Here is a 23,568-nt window from a genome sequence, read left to right as displayed (position 1 = left end):
GCCCTCTGGCGTCAGGGATTTTCAGGCCTTCTTTGTTATAAACAAAAGCTTTAGTTATCGCTTGTAGGAAGCTTTGTGTATTTTCCGTTGTATGAAGCAATATCATTTTAAATGATTAAAATCCTAATTTACACACTTAATTAAAAAACAAATACTTATAATTATATGACTTCATGTTTCAACCATACAATATTATCTTGTCATTTATTAACATACAATATATACAAAGTACAATTAACATATATTAAAATTGGTTAACTATGTTATGTATAACCTATCACAAAAATCAGAACAATAGCTTCTGCATTTTTTAATACATTTTTTTATTTAATTAAAATATTAAGCAAGCTGGACTAACTGGCAACAGCTGGTTATCTTAAATAAATAAATGTAGTACATGACAACACCTCGTTATAATCACGTGATAATCCTCATGCATTAAAAGTCAGGATAACTCAAGATGCTTCCCTACGATACACCCTAACTGCTCTTCTATATTATCTCAATATTATATTAAATAGTATATATTAAATCAATATTTCAGAATTATTAGTATTTAAAACTCAACTAATACTTTTACTTTTTATTAATGTCAATATGGAAAGTGAAAACTATTATTTACTGAAAACTGTAGTAATATAAAATTGTATGTTGACATAATTTAAGAATAATAAGCTAATAATTATGTGGAGCCTACATCACAAACGAACAACGGTGGGTTCTCATTAATTACTGACACTTCAGGGTTCAGAGATCCATTAACAACCTTTATTGCTTCCTACCCCATTACTTCGCCTGATGTTTGCTGAAACAAAATGAAGTCAATAACTTGCACAATACGTTTGTCTATTCCCCACGTATTTTGAGTTTTCCTTTTCTGTCATCGCTTATATTTATGGTTTACCTTTTCATCACCACCATATTATTGAGATGAAAATTAATGACGTCATCTTTTAGTCTATCACTATGCGAAGTCTTATTGTGTAACAACTTAATAGATATATCTATATTTGTTGTAATTTAGAAATATTAATTGGGTATTTACAATTTACGACTGTCACGAACATATATTACGTAAAAATAAAACTTTATACTAGTCATATGTACATTCAAATAAGCAATTCAATTTATTGAATATTTTACTAAATCGAAAATTAAATAGAAAAATAATATTCTTGAATATTAAATTACCTTCAAAAGTTGAGAAGTTCGTTATCTGTTTCGAGGTACCTATAAAGCGTGAATGTTCTATCTAAACTCAACACTACGAAAATATGCAAATTACAAATCCGAATAACTTACCCCTACCCTCATTAAACCAGCTAATCTCAGAATATTACTTACTACAATAGGACCGATTTATTTCATTAATACATTAGAAAAATAGTCCTATTAAAACTAAATTTATAAACCCAAAAGTTTGTGAGGATCATTGTATGTATGTTTTGAATGTCCGTTGCTCTTGGAAGTAAAAGTACAGGACATATATAGAGCAAATATTAGATTAACACGTAGAATCCTTTTTACCCAAATACATACGCAATAATACAGCAATGCGATGTATAAACCAGCATAATATGAATGAGATTGCTGTAATAGTAATCAATTTTAAACAGGTTTATAGCACAGAATAGTTTAACTCATTTTCTAAGGTATAAAGAAATAATTTATACGTCATATAGACATGTAATTGCAAAGTAATTTTTCCATTGTTTCAGATGCGCCAATTTCTGGTTCCTGTAATACTACTCGCAATAATAGCGCTTTCTTCAAGCAATGTAATTCCAATTATGTCTTTATATCAACATAAAACAGAGCCATTCCATTATAGCAGCCAAGATGACAATATCCTTAGTAATAAGTTTCATAATAGAAATATCTTGAATGAAATATTTTATAATCAGCCAATGAGAATAATGGATAAAGAGAAATATCTAAAAGTCCGTAAACTACCATTACTGAAGTATTCCCAATGGGATAATAATGAAGACCATACCGATCTTAATATTATAAAGAAAGACGATAGTTATAATGGAGAAGGATATCGAAAAGAACAGTGGCACAACTATCCAAGACAACTAGATCGTCTTCACAAATACTTACTTAATAATGTTGATAAACGAAATTCGAATTCTGATGATACTGCAGACTACATTTCTGAAATTGACCCGAAAACCCTTGATAGAAGTAATGATTTGACAACCAACGAATTTCTTGTATATAATAATAACGATGACTCGCCAAATATATATGATACAGCCGTAGCAACTACTAACCCCTTTCTAATTCTTAAAATACGATTAGCATGTTTGAATAATAAACTAGAAAATACTGACTTTACTAGAGACATCGGCACTATATTGTCCGAAGCTCCTCAAAGTATTGACAAAAAAGAAGAAGAAAAAATACTTACAAATGACTTAAACCCCTCTATTGATGCAGTCAAGGTAAAACGTGAAAATTTAAATGAATCAAGAGAAAAAGAACTTACAGGTAAGTTTATTATGTATTTACGATAAATTAAATTTAAAAAAAGACAATGGTTAAGCATTGAGACAAATTAATAATTAATAATACCTTATTATTTTTAAATAATGAAGTCATACAAGCAAAAGCACATGCCACAAGAACATTACATAAAAGTACAATGTAAGACCTTATTTCACATCAATATAGGTATATCTCGTCGCCACTCATATTCAATCTAATACTAAATGGCTCAGATAACAGGGATGACGGAATGAGTAAAACAAATCGTCTATTACATCTATGTACAAAATTTGCAGCGTCGATATTTTTCTATTCGTTAAAAAACCTTATCATTATATTTAATCTTGAAGTACTTCTTTACATTAAACTATTTGTAAATAAAAAATATATTCATTTATGTAACTGGAATGGCAAACTGACCGACACTTCACCTGATGGTAAATGGTAACCGATATCTATACATTATCATATAGAGCAAGTTTCTTGGCGGATAAAATAGGTGAGACTGAGGTATTGACTCTTGACGACTTTGCACAAAGAGTACCTCGATAAAATCTGCATATTAATTATGTAACCTGCTTTTTTTCAGATAATGCTTTAAATGGAAAAAGGTCAGTAAAAAAGAGAATATTTTCACTTTGGAGTCGTCTACAAAGTCTCAGTCCCAAGGGCCATGAACTACATCATCGTCGGCATTTACAGGCTCTGTACGGCTTACCAAATGGTGATGGAAGTGGGATCATATCGGCGGAAACCAGAGCGACTTTAATGCGACCTCCAGGATCTCCCTTAAGATGGGGTTAAACTTGCTTTATTGGGTTGTTATTACTGATTATGTTCATAGTTTATTCTATACTTATATATAAACGGAGAAACAAATATCAGTTCAATGATTAATTTATGAATGCTTTATTTTATGTAAGATTAAGAAATTTCTTCTACAAATGAGCTCCTAAGACTAAAGTCTGAAGTTAATGATATTCATAAATCTTGCTTTGTTTACGAACAACGTGTGAAATGATAATAGAGGAATATATGAGAGACTACGCTTACTAAGATCTAATTATAATTATTTGCATATATATTTACTTACGTATTTCTCTTTTTTTAAAGGTGATGTAAAGGTTTGGAGTGTAATAATAAATATGTATTTTTTGTGATAATTTGTAGGTATGCATTTTTTGCTAAACTTTGATACCTCAGAAGTTCGTTACTTATTAAATACATAATAAATAGTTTATTTATTTGAAAGCATATTTTTACTTTCTGGGTGATTTCATAGAATTTTGATCGATATCAGACAGTAATTTGTTTCTTAAAGCGTAATATGGTATTAATTTAAAATATACTAATTCTATTACAATTTATTATATCATTTATATAAATACAATAAAAACTGTAATCATAATAATAATAAATATATGACTAAACAAGATAATACTCTAAAAATATGAATACCTTCTGAATGAGCATACCCATCTTCGTATATATTTGTTTTTGTTTCTCCGTTATTTCAAATAAATAATTTATTATTGGCTATGAGAAGTCAATAATAGCGGTATAATAATGTAATCCACGAGTGGATTTCATTAAGCTGAATAGTACAATAATATGACCAAACATGTTTATTGAATGTGTGTTTGGTATTAGTACACTTGTGACATATAATTGTATCGACTGTTTTTACAATAGGTACCATACAAATAGTAGATATAGTATTAATTATGATGCAAAATAATATTTACATAATAATCTAGTGAACGATAGATTTGTAAGTATTAATTTGACTGTGGAATTTTAGATAGATTAGATTATATTTTAATGTGCATTTAAATACTAATGCTTAGTGTAATATACATATATACCGGATGATTTTTTTTTACAATTCAACAATTCAGATAAAATTATAGCATATAATATAAAAGTAGGTTCAAAATAAGAAATTAGATTTTCTCTAAAAGTTCAGTAAATCCTTACGCACTCAACGAATTGTTTTTATTATTGCGACTATATTAACTTAAAGAAAAGTACAAATAAGTTTCCAAAATTTGGATAATTTTTAAAAATAATGTAGTATGACATTATATTTTTTTTTTAAAACACTGATTGTAAAATTAATTCTTGAGTAACTAAATAGCCTTCTGTAGAATAAATAACGTATCAAATAAATGTTTTTGCAATTTATTTATAAAAAATATTACGATTTATACCATGACACAGTCTTTTCAGCAAAGTAAAGAAAAGTCATCCGGTATTTATAATTAAAGTTCCATAGAAACTTTACTTCCACGCCTATTATATCTAAACGTAGTCGAGATATTTTAATAACTCTCATAATTATAATAATAATGAAATAATTACGTATATTATCATCATATATGTAAATAAATACCATGTATATCAGCTTTCCTGTTTTATTTCATAAATTCACAACAAATATAAACAATTTTATTTCTGTCATACCGTTTTGCTACTAGAGACATCTCTCTGTATAAGTAGGAACTTACAAGACTAGATCAATGAACTTGTCTGCAAACGTCAAACTGATAAAAATGACATTGTTGTCACTAAGAACATTCTGTTATCGCAAAAAACAGAATTTATATTGAAAACACCGCTAAGAACATATAGTATACTTTTTTGTTCAGTTAATAGATTCATCAAAATAAATCTTAAATAATGGTTGTAAGTATAAAGATATTTTTTTTGTATTTGTCATATAAATAAACTAAGTCAATCTTTACAAAATTTGTAATAAACAACTTAATGCAAGGAATTAATACAGTTAAGAAAACTATGTCTACTTAAATGGGGTCCTCAACAATCGTTAAAACATTTATAATGTTTTATAAATCTAATTCTAACCTCAAAGATATCTTTCAAATGTAGAATAGGGTTGTCAAATACTTTTGAAGATATTGTAAGTTTATAATATGTTTTATTATAATTAATGGTTAATAAGTTAATGAATAATAGAGTGTCTATTTATTTTGTGATAAAAAGCTTAATACCTATATGGTCATGGTTTAATTATCACTTAAGAGTTTATACACTTTATACACATTCCTAAATAGTTTTCCATAACTGAAATAAGGTTACACACAATAATATTAGTAGTAGATCTCGTAAGAATATACTCGTATTTAGCAGATCATATCGGGACGGAGACCTTGTTATTGAAAGTAATCTCTTATCGCTTATCGTATATCGTTTATTAACAATAAGAAATAACTACTAGGGTGAGAATCGAGCAATCCTGTATGGCTATTGGCTGTCTTCGTGTTCCTGGCGAGTCCGGGCTGCCTTGAATTTGAAAAACATTATATTCGAAGAACAAAACGTGGATATTGTAAAGGATCAGTCCCAACTCACTAATGAATATAAGACAATCAATCCTGCACAAAAAGTACCTGCACTGGTTATTGGTAAGCACTTTAACGTAACACTATACAATAAGGGGTTATATAATAATAATATAGGGGATTGTTAGTAATGTGGTCTGATGATCCTATTGACCTCCACTCGGTTCCCCTTAGAAATTTGTCATTTTTGAAGTTAGAACGATATACTTTTTCTTTGGCTTTTTTGGGTTAGTTTATTAAAAACCTTACTAATATTATAAATGTGAAAGTAATTCTGTTTGTCTATTTGTCTTGCTTACCTACACACCAAAACTACTTATCCGATTTAAATAAAATTTGGTACACAGATAATCCAAACCCTGAGAAAGGATATACTTTACTTTTTAATGTGAAAGAGTTATAAGGGGTTGAAAGGGTAGGTGCAAGGTTGTATGGGAGATACGTTATTTTTAAAGCTAGAATCTTGAAACTTATCTTTAGGCTGTTGATTAAATATAAATAAAGAAAATTATTGTAAAGGGTTGAAAGCAGAGGTGAAAGGTTGTATGGAAGTGTCGTCATTTTCAACGCTAGATGCTTGAAACTTATTTTTTAGGCTGTTCATTGAGTTGTATAGAATTCTGTATCGTCATTTTTGAAGCTAAGATGATAAAACTTTTCATTTGGCTTTTATTGGGTTAGGTCATTAAATATTTTTTTCATTATTTGGTCACTATTTTACGCGGACGAAGTCGCGGGTATAGCTACATATAATACGCCCAGACCTATAAGCAATCATACTCATGAATACAAATGATTGGACCGTGCGAGAAATCGAACCCACGACCATCGAAAGTAAAGCGGTGTGCTGTGTGGTTTACACCGGGGCCGTCATAATTAATAAATTTACCAATTAGGTTAATTATTGATCTGTCAAATGCAATGTCTGAAATAAGTTATTTAAATTATTTTGCCAGAGCTGCTTGGGTTTTGCTTATAATAATAAAGATTGTGGGTCCGGTATATTCCGGTTACGGCTGCTGATTAAATAATTTGTTTTTGACAAACATGCAATGCCAAATATGCGTATATAGTAATACTGATGATCCCATTGCTAGCAATCTACCATGTCAGGTTGACCTCCACGCGGTTCCCCTTAGAAACCATCGTGATAAATTCCTGGTGAATTTACCACGATGGGCTAACTGACCTGACCTCATGCTCATCCTATCATCCTCCACTGGTGCCCCACCAGCGTAAACCGTTAGCGTAAGCGGGTGAACCATACCATTATCATCAATTAAAAAATATATATACATTATTATGCAGGTGGTCACTACATTCTCCTTATTTATATTAAACAAGCAACTATATTTTTAGTGATATAAGTACGCTACGAGCTTATTTGAAAAGAGTAATAGTTGAGTTTCTTGTCATTTCTTCTTAGCTGAGAGCAGTCCGAACTGATGATGGTATAATTGACTTACATGAATAAAGATATTTTGATTCGATTTGAATATTCACGCACATGTATCTATATTTTATATCTTTTAAAATAGACATATGTAACCACGAATGTAACACGTGCCTAAGCGACGTAAAGGCAACCCATAACAATAAAATAGAAATGAGCCTCGCCTAGATTTATGAATAGCCTTTGCGCATAAAAGCCACCGAAAACAGATATATCATTGTATTAGTAGTATACTGAATATTTTATTTTATATCAATACTAAGAGTAATGTATATTAAAAGCCTATAATTCATCTCAGTTATTGTTGTAAACGACATATGTATAGATGAATAAATAACTCTGATCAATTAACGCAGTGCCATCTAGTCTCACGGTAAGCAGAGCTTGTGTTATGGATACTAGACAACTAATATACATATATTTTTTGTAAATCATACATAATATACCTACATAAAAAACACCCAGACCTATGCAAACAATCATACTCGTGAATACAAATGTTTGCACCGTGCGAGGAATCGAACCCATGACCATCGGAGTAAATCGATGTTCTAAACCGCTAGACCACCGAGGCCGTCAAAAATGTAGTAAGTAACAGTAGTAATCCGTTTAGAATTGTCAACAGTCGACGTCGTGGCGGAACACTTTAAATGGCCACATTTCGCTGGATATATTTGAATATATAATAACAGGGAGCGACTCTACAGTCGTCTCTTTATTTGAAATTGTTATCAGTATTTCCGTCAATCAGAAATAATGTAGAATTATACTGTGTGCATTGTAGCTTGGTGCGGTTGACAGTTACTAATTTTACATTTAGCAATTGCTACATTTACCTAAATTAATACAATTATTAATGATTTAATGTATAACGAATGGGGTACAGCTGAAATACTAAGTCATAATTTGTAAATGGCGGCAACTTTTAAGAATGAAACGAAACATTAATAAAACTGTCACCCACACCATGCTACAACACACATGGTATAGGTGTCGGCCTGGTTTGAGTTCAAGAACTTAATCTATGTCATGGTAGTAATCACTAGGCCCGGACGCATTTTAAATCTGTGTATATATGATTTAATTTTATATCTATACACTCGTAGTAAACAGTCAACATATTCCAGAGGATTATCTGCCTGTTTCCTAACTCCGAAAACCGATAACCAATAGGGGGAAAGGTTCGTAAGCAAAATGTCATGGCAGCAATAGATAAAGGACGATAGAATACTTTTTATACAATTTTTTACACTACAAACGCGGCAAACAAATTATCATAGCTCTGTAGTACAACAACTACAACTGATAGAAATCAGTTACATTTCATATTGTCAATATTATATACAGGTAAATTAATTTATGGAAAATTATTAATGAGATTAGAATGGCGAATTAGTTGGCGGTCCAGTGAAACGCAAAACGGTGGGGTGAAGTAAGTAATACGAAGGAGGCAAATAGAATAAAGGAATCTTATATTTAACTGAACTAAAGATATTTTAAAAAATATATTGACCAATAAACGCGTTACTGTAGCAAAGAGTTACAAATTGCAATATGCTTAAGAAAGGATTTAAATTTAAAAAATAGAACCTAGTATATAACTATTTCTATTTTTATATTTACTATTTAAAATTTAAAGTATATATGTAGTATATATGTATAGTATGTATATATATTTTTTAGAACGAAAAGGAAAAAAAATATTGTCCTTTTTTTGGAGTTTTAGGAACATTTTGATCTCGAATTTCACACGAAACCGGATGATGGCTTAATGGATTTTCGCGGCGGTTGTAGCCGTGGGAAACAGCCAGTAATATAATAATAATATGTGGGAGGAGGATGTACGTGTATATGATTTAAAATTTCGCACACAAATTTCCCCACATGCTTTGAATATAAAGAAAAAATCGTAAAAGGATCAAAAAATAAATTTCCCCCGACAAAAAACAACATCCCCTTTACGAACAGATTCTATTCTTTGAGATAATATCAATAGATATTACGAACGTACAAATGAAATTTGCTTCTGATACTGTCAGGCACACATTTTCAGCGTTGCAAAATTATATATGGCGTTAGATAACACCTTTATATGTTCATATATTGAAAAGCTTTTAATATACCAATATAGCTTTGATTTTCACAAATGGGTTCAATACATTCTCGTACCACTTCTCAAATACAGGGGATGTTTTTACATATATAACTACCAAGGTCGAGTGTGTAAAAAGTCCGCTGCGTGTGTACTTCAGTGTCACCTATTTCAGCCGCCAAGCTTTGTAAGCTATGTTACAGTTGTAGGTTGAAATTAGGCAGTGAAATTACAGAATAAGCATCATGGTATCGTTTCTTATACCTCTGGAATGGCACTATTACATGCGTCACATGATATCCGTAGCGCTGTTCATGTGTATAGATGAACGTTACCACTTACCGTCAGGTGAGCCGACAGCTTGTTTGCCAGATTTGGAGAATAAAATAAATAAACTTTTGAACATATTCAGCACAGTTGTGAAAAGAGCACGTAAAGACGTCAAAAAAAGGTAAAAAGTCTTTAGACTGAAGTTACGAGTTCAATTTATTATTATGTAGCGATCTCATAGTAGAGATCAAATGTTTTCAAAGTAGAACACCTAACTAAGCAAGCATATTATTGTAGTCTCGTTTGTCGTTGCGTTATTCATTTATTAGTTAGGTATATAAGTACACAATTATCTCTCAAAATAGATCACAAGAAATATACATATAATAAGCTCCTACAAACTAAACAAAACGAATGGTTTAAAGTGCAGAAATCCAAATATATAAATATTATTTTGTAGTGAATTCTATAATCAACCTATATATAATGTCAACAGATTCCGGGGTTTACTCTTTTGGAAAGTCAAAGAATAAAACGTGAATAAGGACTGCCTGAGGCACACAGGCGAAGTTAGGAGTTTACAACTAATGAGGGCCTATTGACTGGAGAAAGTTTGCGTGTTAGCAGAACAAAAATCTCTCCGGTATTAATATTGTTCTTTTCTTGTCTATTGGCGAGAAATTATATATACATATATGAATGTAGAATGTAATGGGCTAATAGAAAAATATAAACAGTATTCAGTTGCTATATTATTGAACATATGTTGTATTTTTCTAAATTCTCCACATATGAAAATAAAACATAATGATAATAATAATAAAGCGTAAATAAATATGCGTAAAAGCTGTGAAAATGAGACCACAATAATAATAATAACTGTGGACAATTGACTAGGTAGCACTATGTGAATTATCCTGGGTTATTATAAACAGTATATCGTTTCTAAACAATTTAGACTCGCCAATGACGTCAACATTATTTATATTTGCATAGATATGTTAGGTATATAAACAAACTGGGAAATGATGCCAACGTTACATCCAATTTGGGTGTGCAATGTGCACATATTGAACTCAATAATCGCTGATGTCATCGCTGAGAACAGCCCATCGTTCGCAACAAAAGGCCCTTGTTGCGATGGAGAGCACACTCAAACAGCTTCCCCAATAACCAAATCGTTAGCGCATTGAATTGACGCCTACCATATAATTATATTATTATTACACATTTCGAAATATTTATCAATCATTTGTCATCATTTTCTATCGTTATAATAATTAAATAAAACACTTATAACACAACATTGTAACTTTAAAAAAAAGTGTATCAAATTTTCCGTTAATTTTTTTATTATATATTTACATTACATTTTTATAGATTTACATTCACACATTTCACACTGTCGTATCCGTCTTACCCTTTAATTATTTTCATATTGGAACTCTATTCTATTACACTCTTAAAACTTTCAGAAACCTCTCACTCACTCCATTTTAGTTACATTCCATACCACCAAATTTTAGTAATAAAAATTCACAAATTGATCACTAGGTAGATCCAGAAAAAATATATAACTAAAGAATTGTTGCTTATTATTAGAGTAACTCATCTATCTATTGATAATTTATTTTTAATGTAGTAACTAGTTTGCGTTGATCTATTGACCATATTTGAGAAAAGTTGTTGCTTTTGCGATTTCAAATGCTACGTATATGTATGCTGCATTACAAACATCAATATATTTTATACTTTATAAAAATATACTCATTTTCCCAATCATAATATTAAATTAGGATATATCATCATATTCCGATGGATCTCCTATCCCATTCTAACAGGAATCACAGTTACGGGGACCTGTGTCAACATCAAACCGCTTGCGATTACTCATGCAATCAATCTGAAGTCTTCTCATCAGACAGTAGTTGGCCATCAGCCACTCCATATATGCCTCCAAAATTGAAGTGCCCTCGACACTAGCCCCAGTTTACATCCGGTGAGGCTGTAAAGGTCAGGTACGCTCAGTAAAATATATTATATAAAATCATATTTACTGAGCAACGCCTATTACTCACTAAACTCATATGGGCTACATAAATAAATGATTTTTTAATTTTAATTTGAATCTGAATGATTACTTGAAATTATAATGTAAAAAATTTGATTCATATCTAACATGAACATAAACGATTTTTTAATTAGAATTTCTATTTAATATCACAATTGAAATAATTATAAAATAACAGTAATTGTACATTGAAGAGTCACTATTAAAATGGCTCTTTAAAAAAACATACAAAGCGGCTATGTGCGTAAGACCATTTTACAAAACAGGTTAAAATTGCAACAAGTAGGTATATATATAGAAAAGACCACTTCATTATTTATATTTTAGGTTAATTATTATTTACTAGCTGTGGCTGCAGTTTCATCCGCCTGAAATTCATGGGCTATATGTTATTTTGATGTATAACTTATATTATTGTAAAGTTTCATTAAAAATCTTTCAGTTGTTTTTGCGTGAACATCCATCCATATTCACTAACTTCCGCGTTTGATTTTACTAATATAATATTAGTGAAATTAGAAAGTTAAGTACTTCATTATGAATGACCACTTAAAACTTTACAAATCGATATCCAAATGTAAATGTCGTGCCTACATTGATACTCCGTTATCAGGACAATGAAATATTATCCATTAGAGCTTTAATGGCATGATTTTGTTAAAAATTCAGCGATAATGCTGCGTTTAAAGGAAGCGACGAAGACTTCACCTCACTTTCCATTAATCTCAATCAGTAACTTTCCTTTACTTATAAACAGTTAGTTTAAAATCTTTTAGCCAACTCCAGGATAAAGGGTTATAACATAATTCTGATAAAGTATTATATATATAGCAGTACATATAAAATTTTCTTATCACAATTACGATACTCCTCCGAAACGTCTTGACCGACTTTTATAAAATTTTATGTGCATATTCAGTAGATTTGAGAATCGGCTATTTATTTTTTATGCCCCTAAGAGATAAGGGTTGTCAACCCTAACATTAATTTTTGTTTTATTATTAGCACAACTCTTTTTTTTATTTTTTATAATGTTGAATTAAATTAAAAAAAATAAAAATAAAATAAAAAAAATATACTTACAACCCTAAATTTTCACCCTTTTATCACCAATCCCTATTTTTTAATAGCGATTTTAATTTATATGGCAAAACAACGTTTTGGGATCAGTTAGTAGGTATAGTATAAATACGACGTTTTTTGAAGTATCTTTTGAATACCCTTTACTAGACGATCGCTAAAAGATATATGAGTATAATAAAGAATATAAACTGGAGGTACATTTTAAATTAATATTCAACTGCCACTTCAATTCTAGCGTCAAGATCATCATAAAATCTCATAAACGCAATGCGTCTGCTTCGTCAATCAAATGTAGTTTAAGTTTAGACAAACGTTCTATTAAAAAGTCAGGTCAACAACATCACAGATAGCTAGTTATTGGACGTGTCGCCATACAATAAAGATCATACGATGAAAAAGTTCATATGAATTGGGAACTATTTGGGTCATTGAATCGTGTGGACGCTAGTTAACCATCTATGATTTTAAGGCACACATATATACGTACTATACATGTAATTGATTATATTTAGCATGACTATGCAGCATTTCATGATAGTTACGACAAAATTCTGAAGGGAGTAAATGAATGCAACAGCGCGCCGAAGTGCATTTTTTATGATCACATATCGAATGTCATACTATGCGACTACTTTACTACCAATGCAGTTTTATCCAACAAGATCTTACAAGAAACTTGACTTCTTATTCTTCGATTCTTTTTATATTAGCATCTGTATTCGAAATTGTAATTATTGAGTATTGCAGTTATGTGTGTGTGAGCATATCACGTTGTATCATGTCTGTTTTCTATGTGATCATCATTAATTATCTTGCCCTTCTATCATAATTTATTTGAATGAGCGCAGTGTACTTCTTGTTCCACATTTCCTATCAGGCGTTACATGTGAGTTTACTCTCCTTCAATAAATATCATCTTTCACATAGATCGTCTCACTTTTCTACGGTCTTACTCTCTACTTTACGTCTTACGATTTCAGAAATTTGAGTGATGCTGTTTATATTCTTAGATAGATAAAGCTTGCCTTTTATCAAGTAGGTTGCCAGTTTATTTAAGATTGCAATTGCAGAAAAGAAATTGTATATATTTAAGTATCACTTGTGTTAAGTCTATCAGTTGTCTAATACTATTTATGCTTAGGTATTTAGAAATGATATGGCTTCATCCATGTCTAATTTTGTTATTAATTAATGCTTAATATTTAAATGTGTGTAGATAATGCTGTACATAATATGAGAAGTAATATTATCTATTATTCACGATAACAGTAGAATAACCTCTTCCTAACGATAATGGAAGCGCATCTACGTGTTTATGCGGTAGAGTGATCAAAGTCTTTACTAGGGGACGCATAGTTGGTACATAAAAATATCTGGATACAACAACTAAAGCTTACTCGAATTTTCGTATATTAACATTGCCAGCACTGTAATAGTCTCCAACAGGACTGGCAATGTTATTAAATATACAACCCACACCGCAATTTACTTGATTAATATCTAATCTAAGAATTGGTAATACAAGTTATTTATTCAGCAGTGTAATCTATAGACAGTTTAGATATTACGTTAGACAAGTGGCATGCACACAAGTTTTCTAGATGTTACTATATATTATTAAATTTTAAAGACTTTAAATAGTTTACATAATGTGCAATATGAGCGTAAAATTTAGAGGATTTGAATTTAGAATACTATATAATTATATGGAATTCCAAACTTAAATATTGCAATTGTTTTTTTTAGCGGACGGAACAGAAGGAGACTCCTTTTTATCTAAGAGCTAACATATTCCCCCGAAGCATACGACCGAAAATATTGTATGTTGACACTATTCTTGAGTGGATTGTGAAGTTTCTTCCTTACTGTTTGAATCTTAAAAATGGATTTGTCATGCAATCTTGCTTGTAAATACATATATACATAAAATCTATATAACATAAACATTTGTACTTCATGGTATTCTACGTATTCAAGAATCTTTCACTTTAATAATTATGCAAATATATTGTGATTGACAAATATGTGACTGTATTCTTTAATATATTATGTACAATAATAAATAATTAACAAAAATATTAACGAATATTTGTTAATTATTTATAATAAATAATTAACATTTATTATAAATATTTGTTAATTATTTATAATAAATAATTAACAAATAGATTAACGAATACAATCATATATAAAAAAATATAAAATGTGAGAAATAAATGAGCACTTATGTATTTGATCTTACGAATCGATGGTACCTTAGATTACCTAGATAACTTTGTGATAAATTTGAGTAATTTTAGTTTGAAACAAACTTGGAGTAATATTACCTATATCATAGTAAAACAAATATGCCTGCCTATCTTTTGACATAAATTTCCTTCGCTACCCCTTTGGAAGTTAGAACATTAAAGTAGGTGCCAACACTGGAATTTGGGTGATAATTGATTGCCTCTTTGCAATTGATAATATTGTTATAGGATAATCAAGTAGAAAATCTGTTATTACATATATAATACATACATATATTATAATTACAAATAAAATGTTATATTTGAAAGTGGATTAAACTAGATGCGTGTACAGCTATACTATACTAAATTCTCTCTTCCTATCTTACAATAGACTTACAGATACATTTATTAGTACAGATGTATTGAATGAAAATAGCAGCACAGTGGCTATCTATATAAATAAAGTACTTACTATAAATGATTAGCAATCTTAAAATCGTATACAGAATTCGTTTACTCTGTTTTGCATAAAATTGCTTTTCTGATTTCAAATATTATTTCATTAATATTTCGTAACGAAACTTTTTAATCATATGTCTATTTTAACGAAAGTCAAAAATTTTTTCTATCTTCTAATATATAAAATTCTCGTGTCAGTGTTAGTTGCCATACTTCTCCGAAACAGCTTAACCGATTTTGATGAAGTTCTGTGCTATACCATATATTTTATACCCCAAAGTAATGAGATCAGCGTAAAAAAAAAATTCTGATGTTGCAATTAAAAGGAGTGTATATATATATATATATTCCTAAATTTTCACCCATTATACCACCAACCCCTATTTTTGTAGCAATATTAGTACTTTATTTTATGTGGCAAAAACTCATATATCGGGTCAACCAGTTTTGTATATATGTGCCCGAATATATTAGCGTATCTACTTATTGTTTCAAAATTACAAAATATTTTGAAATGTAGAAAAAGTAATTATTTTAAAACATACGCAGATCTCTTTTTTTAACAAAGGTTTTCATATATTTATTTTAATTTAACACCACACAAACCTCGCTCTTAAATTATGCTACAAAATAGAATAAAACACAGTCATAATCCATGTTTGTGCTTGTATTTATCCGCTTACTTCTTTTAAATTATTCCAATAATTTTAATTAAATCTTTTCCGTTCAAATAACAGAATATATTTGCGGAAAATGTACAAATACAATTATCTCTAATTACATTTATAAATAGCAGAGAAAAGTCGACGTCCTGTAAGTCACGTCAATATATACCTATCAGTAATAAAAAAAATTTTTTTAAATATTTTTATATTTTCTATGTTTATATTTTATATTTTAAGACACTAAATAAAATGAGTTGTGTGCATGGCATACACATGCGAAGTTAGTACCCATGCGAGATAGGGACACGGTGCTAGTCATGTTATATTTTACAGATGGGGAAACTTTAGTGGAATCAATGGCAATACTTCAATATCTTGAAGATACACGTCCTGAACCTCGCTTGGCGCCCAATGATCCATTACAGAAAGCGCGTATGAGGGAAATATGTGAGGTAAGATATAATACGCAAAGTGAAATTACAAATCAATGTTAAACGGTACAATATTATTATATCATTTATTTATCAATCCCGAATTTCATGCTTTATTTAAATATTCGATTTAGATGTAAGAGATAAGGAAACGAGGATTTTTCCTGTGTTTCAAAGTGAGTTAAATATGAAATTTAAGTTAAGATTGTACTTTACTTGCTTAGACATAGGCACGCATACCTCTATTTTGAAAATGTAATAAATTAACCTAAAATTAAAGACTAGCCTATCATCATCACCGTCAGCCTACTGCGACCACTGCTGGACATTGGCCTCCCCCAAGGCACGCCACTGGTCATTGCCATGTAATCATTTCACCTAAAATTAAAAGTATTGCCCATACGAGCACGAAATGGTTACTTAAATAACAAAATAAATAGTCATAATCTACGTTTATCAGACCCATTATGAATAGCTTCATATGGCTAATTAAACACTCATTTACCCGCCGTAGTGGGTACTCCATCGCTGTATTTCGACGATGCATTAACACCTAATATGCAAGTTTATTGAAGTGGATCGATATGTACCTATACAGATAATTTTGTAGTTTATTTTAAAATTTCACAATCGGTATACATATATTAAAAAATTAAAATGAGATACATTCAAGGCAGAAAAATAACTACCAAGCTGTTTATAATGTTTATTAACGTTTTTAGTAGGTAGTAATGATAGGTATAGGTTTCTATAAATTTATATTTTTTAATTAGACTACTTTATTTTATATTATCATCATAGTTAAATATTTCCTTAAGGAAACTCATTGTAGCTTCGAAAATATCTACAATTACAAAGATACAAAGAACAAGCAATATTGTTCTGTGCTTGAAATTTTAATTACTTATTAACTTTTTCTAATAATCTAATTTATGTGTTATCCAGAGACTCATAAAATTGGTAGAATTAAAATAAATATATTAGGCGGCGGGTGGCTAGCGGTTTAGCACACAGCTTTACTTACGATGGTCGCGGGTTTTATTCCCGGACGGTGCAAACTTTTGTATTCATGAGTATGACTTGTGGTATGGGAGTGGGTGTTTTCAAAAAAATACAAAAAATAATATCTAAGTGTTTGTAATAGTTGTCTAGTAAGTACCCATAACACAAGCTCTGCTTACCGTGGAATAGGTGGCGTTGTCTTATTTGTCCAGGGTTATTTATTTATTTATTATTATAGATACTATACATACATATAAATTAATAATGAATATTCGACCTTTCAAAACAATCCAATGAAACTTGAACCCTCATCTCTTAGCTATCCGGGTTGAGTGCGTACCTAATATAATTATTTGAAATTCCCTAATGCGGGGTTACGCATAAATAAAAGGAATATGTTAGAAACTTTTTCCAAGTCTAGCCATATATCGACATTGCCTTGATTTTGAATATCCTGACCTGTTTTACTCTAAATAGATGGTTTTTCGTTTCAAAACAAAGTTGCCATATTTTATATATTTACTCTAAAACTTTTATTTTCAACTAGCTGTTGTGAAATAGCCTATTTTTGTCCTTGTGATACAATTATACATACCTATGTTTATAGAACACCATTGTTATTTTTATTATATTGACAAATTGTAACAGATTTACTGACAGTCACTTTCGCGTTTAATTAAATATGGAATTATGGATGTTTGTTATGTTACTTATGGAGTCGATACTAGGAATTGCTAATAAATTGACGGCATGACTGATCTCATATCTATTGATATATCGTTGTATTCGTTCAAATGAATATCAAACATCTGTATTCATTATCATATTTATAAGGTCTCATAAATTAAGAGTTCATGGCGTCGTATTTGTTGCCCATGTTATTACAATATTATTTTTAGTACTTACCGTCCGCCAATTTAAATATAATGTTTCATTTGTTAGAAATATCCGGATTATTTCACTCCTAACTACATAATAATAATAAGAGAACACTGACTCATGAAAAACAGGTATTTCGTATATCTATCTAAGGCACGATGATAGCTAAAGAGAGCTTCTGTTATCGGTTAACTATTAGATCTAATTTCATTAGGTCTTAACTATTATAAATACTTCAATTTATATGTTTTTTGTACATAATATACAAATTAAAAACATAAAATACGCTGATATTTATAAATCAATTGTGTCAGAGACTGTAAAGTCCTACCGGGTGAGGATCTGATATCACAACATAGACTACTAGTACTTGATACAAAAATTAGGGTTCAGTATATTAAAAACAAAAACCGACCGCCCCCAAAAATAAGATGGCACATGCTCGAAAGGGATGAGAATGCAATGAAATTTAGAGAACAACTGAATGATATGATGATAGATATGAATAATATGGAAGGAAAATCTGTTAACGAATGTTGGAATGTAATAGCGAATGAAATGAGAGGTATAGCAAAACATATTGTTGGCGAAACAAAAGGGACGAGAATGATAGAGAAAGATACTTGGTGGTGGAATGAAAGTGTGCAACAAATACTGAAAAAGAAGAAAAGAGCGTTTAAAAAGAGCTGTAAAGAGAAGGATAATACAAAAGACGAAAAAAAGGAAGTATATTTAGGATGCGAAAAGAGGGCAAAGAAAGCTGTTGCAACGGCAAGAGCTGAATTCCAAGATAAACTCTACGCCTCATTAGATACTTCCGAAGGCCAAAAGCAGCTCTTCTGACTAGCAAAAATGAGAGATAAGAATACAAACAATGGAGTATATGTAATATGTATAAAAGATGATAAAGGAAAGGTTCTAATGAAAGAAGATGATATAAAAGATCGATGGAGAAATTACTTTGAAAACTTAATGAATGAAGAAAATTCATGGAATAAATCGATAGGAGAGGAAAGAGTGAATGTGGGTTTAGTAGTTTTAGGTTTAGTTGAGAAGTAAGAATGGAAGAAGTAAAACAAGCTATGCGAAGTATGAAAAGCACTAAAGCCGTAGGACCAGATGGAATACCAGTGGAAGTATGGAAGTTATTGGGTGAAAATGGATATAAGTGGCTCACTTTATTCTTCAGTAAGTTGTTGCATGAAGAAACTATTCCTGAAGAATGGTGCCAAAGCATATTGGTGCCTATCTTCAAGATTAAGGGTGATGTTCAAGACTGCAGCAATTATCGAGGAATAAAGCTTATGTCACATACTATGAAAGTGTGGGAGAATATGATAGAGAGACGCTTGCGAGAGGAGTGTGATATTTCACAAAATCAATTCGGTTTTATGCCTGGTCGAGGCACCACGGATGCCATTTTTGCACTACGCCAGCTGTGCGAAAAATACCGGAGTGTAAATAAAAATTTGCACATGGTATTTGTCGATCTCGAAAAGGCATACGACCGAATTCCCCGTCTAGTTTTGTGGTGGGCCCTAAAGAAGAAAGGTGTGCCAGGGAAGTATGTAGATCTAATACGTAAGTAAGTATGTAGATGCCATGTACATCCGGTCTAACACATACGTCCGATCGGCGGTAGGTGCGTTCGACAAGTTCAGTGTGGCGGTAGGCTTACACCAGGGTTCGGCTCTAAGCCCTTACCTCTTCCTCATTGTAATGGTTGCTCTGACATCGGACATTCAGGACGAGGTACCCTGGTGTATGCTGTTTGCCGACGATATTGTGCTTGTTAGTGAGGATGGAATCGAGGTCCAGAGTGGACTAGATAGATGGCAAGAAAAACTGGAGAGTGTTGGCTTAAAGATCAGCAGAACTAAAACTGAATACCTATTCTGCGATTTCGGCGGTCTCTCCAGTTTCAAGCCCATCTGCCTAAACGGTGTAATGCTTCCGGTCTGTTCCGATTTTCGGTACCTCGGTTCAGTTATTCAGAACAATGCCGACATAGACCGCGATGTAAGGCACAGAATTAGTGCGGGATGGATGAAATGGCGACAGGTCTCGGAAACGATATGCGACCCCCGAATGCCCTTGAAACTAAAGGGTAAAGTTTATAAATCTATCATAAGACCTGTCATTTTGTATGAATCTGAATATTGGGCCGTAAAGGGGATGGACGAAAGGCGTATGCATGTGGCAGAAATGCGAATGTTAAGATAGATGTGTGGGGTTACCAGGAATGACAGATATAAGGAATGTGTATATACGAGGAAGTTTGAAAGTTGCGCCGGTTATAGAAAAGTTGCGAGGTAACAGATTGAGCTGGTATGGGCATGTTATGCGGAGGAATGAGGACCATGTCTTATGGAAAGTGTATAATATGAATGTGGATGGATGTAAAGGGAGGGGACGCCCTAAGAAAAGATGGATGGGTTGTGTGAAAGATGATATAAATAAAAGAAGAGTATGTTCAGATATGACGACCGATAGAGAGCAGTGGAAGAGAATGACATACTGCGCCGACCCCAAATAATGGGATAAAGGCAAGACAATGATAACTCTGATATATATAAACAATCATGCTCATGAATACAAATATTTGCATCGTACGAGGAATTGAACCCGCGACCATCGGAAATAATAAACCGCTATAAGACCAAAGACTTTCTATTAAAATACTTTCATCGGACATACTCATTTGTCTAAAACTAATATCTGCTTTTTCAGATAATAGTATCGGGAATCCAACCCCTGCAGAACGTTGGCCTGAAATCTCATTTTAAGACAGACCAGCAATACCAGGAATTTACAAAGTACTGGTGCAATCGTGGTCTGCAAACTCTAGAAGATCTTTTAAGGAATTGCACTGGCCCGTATTGCGTTGGAAATCAAATCACCATGGCCGACCTTTGCCTAGTTCCCCAGTTATACAATGCAACAAATAGGTAAGTTTATATACGAATGAATAATTAATTTCAGGAACTTCAAAAGCAACAAAGCATTAAAATAAAGTTGAAGACCTTTTCATTTCCGAATCTGTAGCAACTTTGATGACGCAAACAAAAGGGATAAGAAAAAAGTGCGTTATTAAATTGTAAAAAACAAGAAATCAAAATATATTTTACACTATGAACTTTCTTTATTTTTGTAGGTCTATTACAGACTCCTATGATATGTTAAATTATAAAAATTGTTCTTCTGTCGATATAATAAATATCTACAAAAAGTGATACCACTCCATTTTTTTCTATCGAGATTTTCATGCCATATAAGATGTTTACTTGTAAACTCCAATCACGCACCATGTACTTCATGTTTACATTTCACAGTCCCTACATTATCGTCGAAATTACATTTGTCTATACATTAATGTATTAATATACATATTCGCATTATGCTTCGATCCAATTTGCATGGGTGCACTGTTACAGTTCATACACACATGCTACATTGGTCACCTTTGTATGTACAGCTACCTAGTTTTACGCTTGAATATATTGTATGGCTATTTGTTTTTTTACCTACATTTCGTTGAGTGTTCAAGGTATGATAACGTATCTGTCGTATATGTCGAATACCTATTTCATGCACTACTGGTTTATAGGATGGTTCCCGATATTTAGGGATAGTGTTTTTCAAATTGATCACCTTAAATGAAATATCATTAGATACTATATTGATATATAAAGTTGAAGAGTCTGTTTGTGTGCTTGTATATTTGTTTGATTGAATGCGCTAATCTCGTGAATTTAACAATTCTTGTAGTATTTATCGATGAATTTAACATATACCGAACTCTTAAAATAGTAAAAATTTATTCGAAAATAGAATAAAAGATTTTTGAATTTGAATTTTAGCAACGAAAAATTTTATCAACACGGGAAAACGGATGACGCGAACAAAGTTGGACCAATCAGCTAGTTAATAAAGAGATTGAGACCATTTCTAACTTCTATATTAATAACGTTTGACCAAAGATTTATTTGTATATAAAAGTTCATGAAGAACTATTGGGGCCATGTGTTCAACACAATAAAAATAAATAAAATGTGGTAAGTTCCTGCGATTTTTCCTAATTGTACGTATAATATATATAATGCATATTTATTTGCAGGTTAGAGCTTACACTGGATAAATACCCGACCTTGTCAAGATTGTATGGTACACTACTCAAAGAAAAAGTGTTCAAAGTAACTCACCCAAAAGCTATTAGACCACAAAACGTAGTGTCCCGTCTATAAGTCATTGTTTTATTAATCTTAATATTAATAGTTTATTAAGAATTAAGCAAGTATGTTAACTTTAATATAATCTACCTTATATTACTGCATAAAAATATTTATACATTATTTATAAGCATATATGGATATCGAATAAAAAATATTTTATATACTATTTTTAATTTTTTGGTTCCTATATATTTTTTTAGAATATTATCGTGATTTGTGTTATAGGTACACTCAAATTCTAGAAGATACAGGATAAGAGAGATTCAGGATATGCGATACTAAAAATAAAGTGATCTATGTATATCAAAAGCATCTAATTTCAAAAGTATACGTGCACCCTTTATACGTCATCCTGCTCGTAAAAGTAGCGCCGCCTTCCGGGTCCAATTGTATTTTCAAACCAACCATTTAGGCATCCGTTTAAATTTTGTTTTTAAAATTTCTTCCCAATCAGTGTAGCTGTTAAGAAGCAGTTAGATGAGATAGAGAATACATACATACGTATATATATATACATGTTTATATAATTCTTCTACTATATAAGTGTAATGTGTGATGTATATTTATATAATACAATTTAGACTTTACGAATGTAGAGAACAACATGTAGAAATTTTTACAATATCAACTATTATAGTTTCCTTTATTCTATAGCCAATATTTATAATATTCGATATCTGACGGTTTTTATAAACTAACAGCTATTGGCCAAAATCAATATATTTTAAAAAACTGACACGAAAATCTAGATGTCATTGCGATGAAACTAGGTCCATAACTATGCTTCAGAGATTCGTATCTAGCAGTTCAGTAAGTCAAGGTTGCTTGAATTTAGGGCAAATACCCGT

General features: G+C 31.1%; 2 protein-coding genes across 2 annotated transcripts in view; both read left to right on the top strand.

Annotated features, from left to right (window-relative positions):
* Positions 1-3,784, top strand: part of LOC131842944 (uncharacterized) — a 44,185-nt gene extending 40,401 nt beyond the window's left edge. The window contains exons 2-3 of the mRNA XM_059191516.1: positions 1,719-2,493; positions 3,080-3,784. Of these exons, the coding sequence (XP_059047499.1) occupies positions 1,719-2,493; positions 3,080-3,294 (990 nt within the window). The 3' untranslated portion in view covers positions 3,295-3,784. The remainder of the gene's footprint in view (positions 1-1,718; positions 2,494-3,079) is intronic.
* Positions 3,785-5,027: 1,243 nt separating this feature from the next.
* On the top strand, positions 5,028-23,207 carry LOC131842922 (probable maleylacetoacetate isomerase 1). Its single transcript, XM_059191494.1, has 5 exons — positions 5,028-5,175; positions 5,729-5,915; positions 16,510-16,628; positions 21,219-21,436; positions 22,606-23,207. Exons 1-5 carry the CDS (start codon positions 5,170-5,172, stop codon positions 22,730-22,732), a joined length of 657 nt encoding a protein of 218 aa, XP_059047477.1. The 5' UTR covers positions 5,028-5,169; the 3' UTR covers positions 22,733-23,207.
* Positions 23,208-23,568: the final 361 nt, after the last annotated feature.

Source organism: Achroia grisella, unplaced genomic scaffold (genome assembly GCF_030625045.1).
Source record: "Achroia grisella isolate CSIRO2021 unplaced genomic scaffold, CSIRO_AGI_Agris_v1 utg2671, whole genome shotgun sequence".
Classification (NCBI taxonomy): domain Eukaryota; kingdom Metazoa; phylum Arthropoda; class Insecta; order Lepidoptera; family Pyralidae; genus Achroia; species Achroia grisella.
The sequence above is the reverse complement of the archived record's forward strand: the minus strand, read 5'-3'. Positions and strand labels throughout refer to the sequence as shown.